The following is a 10605-nucleotide window of genomic DNA, read 5'->3' on the forward strand; positions in this document are numbered from 1 at the left end:
TGTGCGCGTGCGTGCGTGTGTGTGTGTGGTCCTTACCTTCTTCTCAAACAGTGTGAAGCCTGCGTCGGCGGCGGCGGCCTCTTTCCTCTCCTCCTGACTGATGGGCTGGAAGCTGCTCTTGAAGTTCTCTTTCTGTTTGTTCAGACTCTTAGCCCAGCGCTCCATGTCTTTGGCAATCTGATACACAGTGAGTTACACCCATTAACACTCACTCAGTCTCCACATAAACACCACACTGAGCCAAAACACACACGCACGCACGCACGCACACACACATCAAACGACCTGACACAAAAAAACAGCCAGCCACACAAAGACCAACATCCACACTACCCTCAGAGTGGAGACCTGTGCCTGTGGACAGGTGTGTGTGTGTACATGTGTGACTGTGAGTGTGTGTGTGCGTGAGCGTGTGTGTGTGTGAGAGGGAGCTTACTTGCTGGGCGGTCTTGTTCTTGGGTTTCTCTTTCTTCTCCTTGGCTTCTTTGGCGGGCGTGGCCGAGGCGTTGGCCTGAGCGCCGGCGCTGTAGTCGGTGGCAGGCGCGTACGTCTGTTTCTCACTGTCCCAGTACAGGTACTGCTGAGTCTGAGAGTTGTAGTAATACTGCACACAGGGGAAAGGAACCAGAATGTCACGGCTCCGATTACAGCCGACCGCACCAGCCTCATTCCTGGGGAACCTTACACATGATTCAATTCTAAAGGCTTCAACACATCCCTGACAATCCTGACTGGTTTGGGCCAGTCTACTAAAGAAAACAACCAGAGATAAACTCTGTTTACTTTGGACACAAACCAGACGGTTTCTGCTTTTACAAAGACGTGTTTTCAGCCTGTAGGAACCAGCAGTGGCACAATAAAGTCTGTTATTCCCGTAGAGAGGTCAAAGTGCAGGGCATGTGTCACAGTAAAGACTGTTATTCCCGTAGAGAGGTCAAAGTGCAGGGCATGTGTCACAGTAAAGTCTGTTATTCCCGTAGAGAGGTCAAAGTGCCTGGCATGCGTCACAGTGAGCCAAGCTAAGGGCAGCCCTGCGAGTGAATACTGAAGCTCTCTTACGTGTGTGTTGGGGTCGTAATACAGTCCCGTCTGAGGGTCGTAGTAGTACCCTGATGATTCATCGTACTGGTACGTGGAGGTATCAGGAACAGCTGCTGGGGAAAAGAGGAAATACATTTCAGCAAATACTCACACTATTCGCTGACCAAACCAGTACGAATGTCAACAGACCAGTGTAGCCTCACACTATCCACTGACCAAACCAGCATGAATGCCGACGGACCAGTTTAGCCACACCAAAGGTGTGCGAGTGAATCACTCAGGTGTGCCCTGACCTGTCTTGCCAGCCTCGGCAGTGGCGATCGATGTGGCAGTAGCTGTGGTGGTTGCCACGACGACAGAGGTGGCGGGAGCAGAGATGGTGGCGGCCGCGGTGACTGTCTGTGGTTTCCCCTCTATCTGATGCACACCCTGTAATGTCTGTAATAAACACCATCCAGCCACTTAAACATACACTCTACAGCTTCCATGACCAAACGCTACAGGCTGAAAACACACCCAAAAAAAACCCATGAGCACGTCTCAGCTGAGCCTTCTGCACTGTATGTCTTTACAGCGTCTACCAAAGTTCAACACACTCGGTGTCACGGCTGAACTTGATCGCCGACATTAAGAGAAAGACCTGACACTGGTGTTAGACAAATGAAGTGGAGGCTTTTTCGAAAGACCTTTCACTCGGATGTCGGGGGGGTGGGGTGTTTGAGAGCGTGTGGGCGGAGCTCAGACTCACCTGAGTGGCAGGTTGGCTGATGATGTGTGACTGGTAGACCTGGGGACTCTGGGAAATGACCACTGGAGTGGTGGCTGGGAGAACCTTAACTCCTGGGGCAGCTACACACACACACACACACACACACACACACACATTAAATTACAACCATCATCTCTCTCTGCGTTTAACCAGCTCCTTCTCTCTCCATCACCTCCAACTAACACCACCCAAATCACAGTTAAGATCTTCAGGCAGGATGAATAAAATGCTTGTTTAAAAAAAATAAAGAAAGAAATGAATAAATAAAACAAAAGAGTCAATACAATTCACAGACTGAACATTTTGGTAAACATGCTGTTAAAACTCACCTCCCAGAATGCCGTTGGCCTGGGATGGATCCACAGCTGCGGTCTGTTGGTAGTAGGCCTGGTACTCCTGAACAAAACACCACACAGCAACACCATTAGACTCCCAACAGGGCTCTGGCTTTGTGTGTGTACTGAATGTCTACAGTCAACCCTGTGGAAACACTCCGGCAGGCCTGGGTAACCGGTGTCATGTGTGCATGCGTGTGTGTGTTTGTGGTGACAGAAGAGTGACAGGTCTGGGGTCCAGTTTACCTGTTGTGAATAAGGAACATATCCTTCCTGGAGGTAACTGTACTCTGATCCACTTTCCACACTCTGCTGGGCCTGTGCAAGTCACACACACACACACACACAGAAGTACACATTAATTCTGACTGTCACACACAATTTGGTTTGAAGACTACTCAGCACACCTGCGGTCCAGGTGAGTTTACCTGACTGGAGGACCACTGGGCAGCGGCTATGGCAGTACTGGCTACTGAGAAGGCACTGATGCGGTTTCCATCGGGCAACAGCAGGTCTCTGGAAAGACAGCCCAGACCAACGTTACTTCATTAACCTCATTCTCATTACTCTACACCTCACACAAGTGGGTTTCAAAACTCAAGTACAATCTCAAAAGAGCATCAGCGTGTCACCTTCCTCAACACAGCAGTCATCACACTGATAAAATATTTCTCTATTACCGTAAAGTCAATGTCTTTTGAGTGCTTTGGCATCCAGCTATACACAGCCTTTGGGTTTTTTCTAAGATAAACTTTCGGATAAACAGGAGGCGTGTAGACTAACTTGCGAGCGCTCTTGGCGTAATCCACGCCAATCGTCTTGCTGTCGAGTTTCAGGGGAGGCTGCAGGCCCTGGAGAATGGTCAGCAGCTGGGACGCCTCCTTCATTACGACGACCCAAAAAAAAAAAAACCCCAACAAACAAACAAAAGAAAAAAAAAAAAAAAACCCTGTCAGTGTGAGAGCTGCAAAGTCATCGCTGCAGAGTTAATGCAGTTCTTATCAGAGATCAAACGTCACAGAAACAACAGGAAAAATGAGAATGCAACTGTCGGTAAACAAAGACTTTAAAATACACACAGAAAAGCAAACAAGACAAATAAATATCCCTAAGAGCTGAGAGCAACTGTGTGGATCGTACTGCGGAAGTTTACAAAGTGAGTAATCAAATTGGGTTCCCAGAACCTTTCAGGTTCCCAGAAAGAGCTGCATTCTCTCTTACTTTGGAACCGTCAGCCAGTCTGAGGGAGCTGGGCACTTCTCTGTGAGACAGTGTGTGTGTGTGTGTGTGTGCATGCGAGAGAGAGAGAGAGAAACTGCTTGTCTAAGTTTGTGAGAGAGAATAAGGTTTTTAGGCTCGCTAAACAAGAAGCAAGTGTGTATGTATGTGTGTGTGTGTGTGCGCACGTGAGCGTGTCTGAGACTTCGGGGTTGCTAAATGAGAAGAGAGAAGTGTGCGTGCGTACGTGCACGTGTGTGTGTACGTGTGTGTGTGTGTATGTGTTTGTGTCAGTTCAGTGTCGTACCAGAGGAGAGGAGAGCTGAACGAAGGCAAAGCCTCGGTTCTGACCCGTCTGCTTGTCCTTAATGAGGCGGATGTTGCCCGGTGACAGGTTGGCATAAGGTGCCAGGGCAGCCATGATGGCTTCCACTGTCGAGTGAGGGGCAATGTTCCTCAGGATAATGGCTACAAACACAAAAACACACACACACAGCGTCACCTGATTGTTCATACACACCCTCGCTTATGCAGATTCTATAATCTGCTCTAAACACAGTTTAATTCATACGGGTCATAGTACAAACAGGTCCTGCGTCTTACTCAGACGAGTATAACAATGGGTTTGTATCCACGGCTGACATTAAAAGCACAGGATGCCAAACTCAGGGCTGACAGTGTATACAAGCGTCTCCTACGTGAGCAAATTAATAAATATAACTAAACAGAGGGGGGAGGGTCTTACTGTCGCCATAGTAATCCCCGCTGGCCTGGGTGTCAGTGGGCGTGGCCGTGCTGCTGTTCTCCGAGTCTGTGGAGGGGGGAAAAAAAAACAGGAAACCAGGACTGTCATCGTTGGCCTCACACAGCGGAACAAAAAGAGCAATTACAGGCATCGTGGGAAGAACCCAAAAGAACGTGTTCAGTCCAGACAAACAGCTCTAAGGCTGATGCATCTTGGGAGGAATTCGTTGGTGTCACTGTAAGAACCCTAAGGTAATACTGTTCCTGCTGCAGGTAAAAAGCACTATGATACTGTACGAACCACAACAAAACTGGAAAATTCTGATCATATTACGCTTTCCGCAATAATGTTATGTTACTGACAGATCTGATTTTGACAGAATGAGTCGACACTACTTTGGCTAGTTACATATGAATGAGATTAGCTACTATGGAACATGGGGAAAAAAAAAGCTCATATGTCTAAACCATCTGCAGCAGGTACTTTGTTACCCATCGTACTGCCTCCACACATCTGGCGTCCTCTCTGATTGGACAGAACCAGATGGGCGTGGTCTGGGCGGTGGGGACTCACCTGCTTTGGCGGCACCACACCTGAAGCACTTGAGTCTCCGTCGGAAATTATACAGGCCACACTGTAAGGCAACCGGGTCAGATTGTTTAAATTCACACAGCTCTCTGACCATCTCAGCTACTTCACAACATCACCACCAGGAGGCACTCTCTTGCTGATCAGAGTACTCAGGATGAGGAGCATGCGACTCATCTATCAGTCTACTTGTCTGGATAAACCACCTGTTAGTGTGTGACCGCTAGTTTCTCCTGGTAGTTTACCCTAACTGTGTGGGAAACAGTTTACTGGTGTCGGTTGGTTTTCTCTAGCTGTCCTTGTGTTTATGTAATGACCGTGTACAGTTTGCTTTCCTGTTCTCACACTGTCATCAGATTTGGTTGTTTTCCCTCTAAAGGGACCACCAGTGACATCCCAAATTTGCCTGAGCGACACATTGCGACACTGTTGATTAGATCTGATTCTGAGAACAGGACTGCTTTTTATTTAAATGTCTCTCTGCATTTTGTTGAAGCAATCAGCTACCTGGAATTGTTTCAGTCATCCTTTCTTTTAACCCCCCCCCCCCTTTTTTTTTTTTACACAGTAAACAGTGTATTCAGCGTGCCAATTCATTTGGCCTGAGCATATACACACACACACACACGCACAGGGCTGGTGTCAGACTGCCGGCGTGACAGGTCAGTCCAGGGCAGTGCTGCGGGAACTTACTGAGTTGCAGAGCCAGTCCTCAAACTTGTGTCTGGTGTTACTGTAGTGCATGGCGACGGTCTTGCCTTGGATGGACAGCAGTTTCTGCAGGAGGGAGAAAACACAGAGACCATGGTCATTTCTGTTCGTCCGCACCTCTCTGTCGTTTCAGGACAAGAGCAACCACTACAGGCACGGGAAGGATCGCCCCCGGATGATTCAATGTGTGCGTCTGAGCGTTTCAGTGTGGGTGCGTCTGCATCTGCGTGTGCGTGTGTGTGCGTGTGTGTGTGTGATCACTGTGTTTGGGACCCGCGTGTCCGGATTAGACCGGAACAGAGTGTATAGCTGAGTTAGAGGGGACCGAGCCCTGTGTCTCCATATCCACAGTGAGAGCAGAGCAGCTGCTGTTTTCAAATACTCAAAGGAACATGTAAACTGTCCTCCTCCTCTCGTCTGTCTCACACATATACTCTCATTTACTCATGCCTCAAAGTCCATAAATGCATGTGTTTACACAAACAAGGCAGGAAAAACTAAATGCCTCAGGAGGGGGGGGGGGAAAAAACACTACTGAAAAATCCATCTGTCTCTCAAGCAACATTAACTAGAAATGACCCAAGTCTATAAACTGTAACATGTGACTTTACTATAAACTTGTGTTTCAAACTTACGTAATATTTAGAGGAAAAACTCAATATTTTGATTTCTGTTTATGGTTCTGAATCACTCCTGCAAAAGGTCACTACTTGACATTTAGAGCATTTTTTTTCATTTTTAGGGCAACACAGTTGTTTCCTGCTTTGAATTTTTCCCCCTTCATTCTTAAAACTGGTCAGTTTTTCCTCTGGACCCTTGTTTAGTCACACCTTGTCTTCCAAAGGAAAAACGGTCCGGAAGTGCCCATAGTTAAATGCGGTGGCACTTAAATCCTTTTTTTTTTTTCCTTTCTTTCTTTCCCTCTTTTTTGCCACCTTTCCCCACGGTATTTATTCTAGACTTGGTGATTAGGAAGCAACCTGATTGGTCTCCATCCACCGGGTAGCATCTTGCAAGTGATAAAACTCCACGAAGGCGAAGCCTCGGCTTACACCTAGAGAGGCATTCAGATATAGACGGGAGGAGCGTTAGTGTTAAGAGTTCAATGGTAAAACAGTCAAACTCTGTCACAAACTGCTTCGTAGCCACCCAGACAGGCTCAACGGCGGGAGGGGCTGCATCTCAGACTTTTGCCATAGCAACGAAATCCCTGCCAATCATCAGTGAGACCGCACGAGCCTAGTAAACAGCGCCTGGTCGCGCAGGGCCCGTTTGGGGCGGCGGACCGGGCACACAGACGACAGAGGCATCCGCCCAACAACCCTGGAGTGTCTTAACACACTCGTACCCGCAGGGGAGCAGATTCAGAAAAATGTTCCCACAAATACAACACGTTTCCTGATGGGCTAGTTTTGCTACACAGCCCTTAAATAAAAGGTTGTCGGCTTCACTGAACGACCAGCCGACTGCATAATCTAGTCTGTGCATAGGCAAGGTATTAGACCAGAGCACCTGATGCATTAGATTAAAATGATCGAAATAATTAAGTTCATAGGATTAAGACTCTGAGTAAAAATACACAAATACAAAACAGTCAGACTAACTGATAAATTCAATCTCATACACTCAGGCTAGTCTCAGAGTACATCAGACATGATAACTCATGACAGAGATACTGCAAACAAAAAAACAAGAAAAAAAAATAAAAAAAACACAACAAAAAACTGGAACGGTTTGAGGAATTTTCCACTCGGTGCAGTGCAGGGTTGTTGAGCGAATGTCTGTGTACGTCTGCAGCCCGGCGCCATACTCAATGACATCTCACAAAACACTGACAGAAACATGACCTTATCTCACAGCAATTTCCATCAGTTTCATTTTCCCCAGCATAAGATTTAAGGACAAAAGACTACAAATGGACCCTTTTCATGCAAAAAAAAAAAGACATATATATCATATAGTGCTACAGACCTAAAGTGGGGTTGGGGGGGGGGACTTCAACTCATTATTGAGTCAATTTGGAGATGTCTCAAACTGACTCGACTCAGAAAACTTACCTCCTCATTCCACAATCCCCCCCGACTCGGACGGGTTTGACTGCGACTAAGCTATTTCTGACTGGGACAGACAGCCCCGTGCGTTGCTATGGCAAAAGCTGCTTGCGCTGAAGCAGGTTGGCCCAGTGGTCAAAGATCAGGAGAGGAGGGATCCCTGGGACTCGAGCCTCACCTGTTCTCTTCTTCATCAGGCGCACGTCCATCGGCTGAGGACCTTCCAGCTGTTCTATGGCCCCTCGGATCTGAAACAGAAAAGTTACAGGTCTCGTTCGCTGTTGAATTCTCTCTCATTATCGAGAGGTAAAAGCAGGTCTACCCCCCCCCCCCCCCCCCCCAAATAATCGTGTCCCTTCTGTTACTCGCCACTAACAAATTGATTTTTCCGCTTTCATCTGTATGTTCAGAAGAACGCCCAATTCATTATGGCACTAGAACAAACAGCCGCTGCGCTAATGTGTGTGTGTCAAATGTCTAACAGGAACTTTGCTGATCAAGGACCAGTTCCCCTTATTTCATATAACTGCATTTATTCAGACGAACTAAAGGCAAAACCTGATCCCAGATCAGCATTTCCCGAAACCCAAGAACTGTGATGCTGCTATACGGATGCAGGACAGGATGGTCTCGTCAGGCGCTTACATCTGCCTCGGTGACATTGATGGGTAGTCCGCGGAGCATGATGGTTTTGCTCTCTTTCTCGTCGTTAGGGTCTCCCCTGTAGTCGTGCTCTGAATAATCTCCATCAGAGTGATGCCCGTCGTCAGACCCATCGCTGCTACGGCGCTTACGACCTCTCTGATCACGGGACAGGGGAGAACACGCCCAGTGAGCCCATAGCTTTTTACGCCGTTTTAAACAAGAGTTAAAAATGCCTTTGACCATGCTGGGATGAGACTGACATCATTCCTGTTACTCTACAAAATCCCAACAATATGGCTAATTACTTTAAGTCATTGGCTAAATTAGACCACACAGCAGCTGTGAAAGCTTATCTAGCCTACACAGTACTGTTAAACCAGCAAAAATATACCACTGCCCACACACAATCTCACACACACAATCAATGCATTATGATGATAGATAACTGATACAGCGTCATAATAATATGCATTATTACAACGAAATTATAATGCCATGTTAGAAAACTTCTCATTACAGGTATAATTTATTATCAACACGGTCTTCTGCCTTGAGCTTAAACAATTTAAATTTTTAAGTTTCCAGACAGAAAAAAAACACACACAAAACTCATATTTGCACTCTGTGAAGTTATACAGTTATGCGATGACTAAACTCAATTTTATCTGCGTACGGTTTGAAGTGTCTAGCCAGGCTTAAGTGTGCAGTAACAATGTCCTCATATCCCTTACGTCTGGACTGTCCCTGCTCCAGTATCGATCCCCGTCGTGTCTGTCGCCACGGCGGAAATCATGCCCACGATCGTAGTCGCGGTCCCGTCGATCTCTCCGGTCCGAGTCGTCACGAGACTGCTCAGAACCATACCGGCCGCTGCGTTCTGAACGGCTAACCCTGCACGCGAACAAACGCCTCATTACTCCTTTCTCATTACCAGCTTAGAGTCAAGCTGAGTACAGTTAGGTCCATATCTGGAATGCATTAAGTACTTCAAACAAAAATTACCTCGGTTTTCAGCTCATATGAATTTTCAGATTATTACTTTAACGGCAAAAAACAGACTTAGAATCTCATTGAAGTATAAAGCAACATATGACGACACTGACCGTTTATCTGCACCCATTTCCTGCGTCAGCAAATTTGTTGTCTGAAACGAAACGGAGGTGAAATTCAACAGGGAATGGTTACATATACATTACATTGCAACGTTTAATCTTCATATTTGCAGTTCACAACACAACCTACAGTATCACTGCGACAATTATTCACAGTCATTATTACATCTCTGACACCTATACCAGAAGCGAAGACCCTTACGCTTAAATTACATCAGTGAAATGTCTGATATAGAAATGTATCGTTGTGACATTCGGGGGCAAAATATGACAAAACAGTTATCAAATCCAGGTACAAAATAATGCATGGGTTCTCTACTCTTACAGTGGCGTTTGGGAGCTGTTTGATTTCCGTCCTACTAAATGTCCGACATGTTGGCAAACGTTAGACAGCAACGTTACACAATAATGTTGACGTCAACCTTGATGCCAAAATAAGCCTAACAGCATTTCTTTTCAGGACGACAGCGAGGTAACATGTTATCTTAACTGACACCGTCTACCTCCGTATAAAGAACAGTTTCTATCAAAGCCACAAAAAGACTAAACTTCCCTTCCAAGGTCATGGCAACCATTAACGTTAGCCAGTTAGCTAGCTAGCTGGCTGGCTAAAATGGCCAGATATGAGGATTCATCCTGTAAAAATAATGGCTTTAACTAAGAACAAATTTAATAACCAGCACAAACAGAACTGAATTTATTTAAACAGAAAAGAAAAAAAATCACACAAATCTCAGGTTTAACTCCTTAGCAATCTGAGTACGTTAACTTTGCATGAAATGGAAAGACTAAAATGGCGTCCGTTTGCTGTTGAGGGACTCTCTTGAGAAAAACAATGTTTCCGTTAAACATAATGAACATTTGGTAATCATGTCTCACCAAATAACGTTCGAAGCAAAGTTCCTTTAGACTGCGCTAACTGTGAAAATGCCGAACGGTCTTTTCTTGGTGTTAGCAGGACCACAAGAATATTCTCGAATCTATTTCATCTGTGACAAAAATGGTGTACCTCTAACGTTCACCTTTCTCTCTCCCAGGATGCAGCAGGACTTAGACCTTTGGGGAAATGAGTATGGATGCCGGGTATTGTAGTCTTTAAAATTTAATGTGACGAAGTGGTGTTGGGAGGGTGGAGGTAGAGGGCGGTTTTTTTAGGCTCTTTAGAGTAAGAAACATTTCTTTTGAAACAGCATCTGAATTCTTCTGAAAGTCATTACGGGAATGTCAAACATTACATAAACCAATTACACGATCATTGTTCCAGAGAAAATCCATCAGGAGAAAAGTATCAAAGCATCAGTGTGTACCCCCATGACAAAAGTACGGATTTCTCAAGAAATATTTGTAAAGATTTTTTCTTCCTGTCCAGCTTTTTTACACTTTCCCCTAA

General features: G+C 45.9%; 1 protein-coding gene across 2 annotated transcripts in view; it reads right to left on the bottom strand.

Moving 5' to 3' along the window:
• Positions 1–10230, bottom strand: part of rbm5 (RNA binding motif protein 5) — a 12654-nt gene extending 2424 nt beyond the window's left edge. Inside the window, exons 1-19 of one of the 2 annotated variants that reach the window (XM_030778660.1) lie at positions 10095–10230; positions 9207–9247; positions 8835–8994; positions 8104–8259; positions 7637–7706; positions 6388–6461; positions 5390–5473; positions 4682–4742; positions 4109–4174; positions 3671–3831; positions 2929–3026; positions 2574–2661; positions 2392–2463; positions 2140–2206; positions 1790–1890; positions 1335–1479; positions 1060–1151; positions 437–604; positions 37–177 (exon numbers count right to left, since the gene is read on the bottom strand). In XM_030778660.1, coding sequence (XP_030634520.1) covers positions 37–177; positions 437–604; positions 1060–1151; positions 1335–1479; positions 1790–1890; positions 2140–2206; positions 2392–2463; positions 2574–2661; positions 2929–3026; positions 3671–3831; positions 4109–4174; positions 4682–4742; positions 5390–5473; positions 6388–6461; positions 7637–7706; positions 8104–8259; positions 8835–8994; positions 9207–9223 — 1821 coding nt within the window. In that variant the 5' untranslated portion in view covers positions 9224–9247; positions 10095–10230. Of the gene's footprint in view, positions 1–36; positions 178–436; positions 605–1059; positions 1155–1334; positions 1480–1789; positions 1891–2139; positions 2207–2391; positions 2464–2573; positions 2662–2928; positions 3027–3670; positions 3832–4108; positions 4175–4681; positions 4743–5389; positions 5474–6387; positions 6462–7636; positions 7707–8103; positions 8260–8834; positions 8995–9206; positions 9248–10094 lie in introns of both variants that reach the window. The other variant, XM_030778659.1, reaches the window with a different exon arrangement.
• Between the last annotated feature and the right edge of the window lie 375 nt (positions 10231–10605).

The sequence above is a fragment of the Chanos chanos genome, chromosome 6, assembly GCF_902362185.1.
Source record: "Chanos chanos chromosome 6, fChaCha1.1, whole genome shotgun sequence".
NCBI lineage: Eukaryota > Metazoa > Chordata > Actinopteri > Gonorynchiformes > Chanidae > Chanos > Chanos chanos.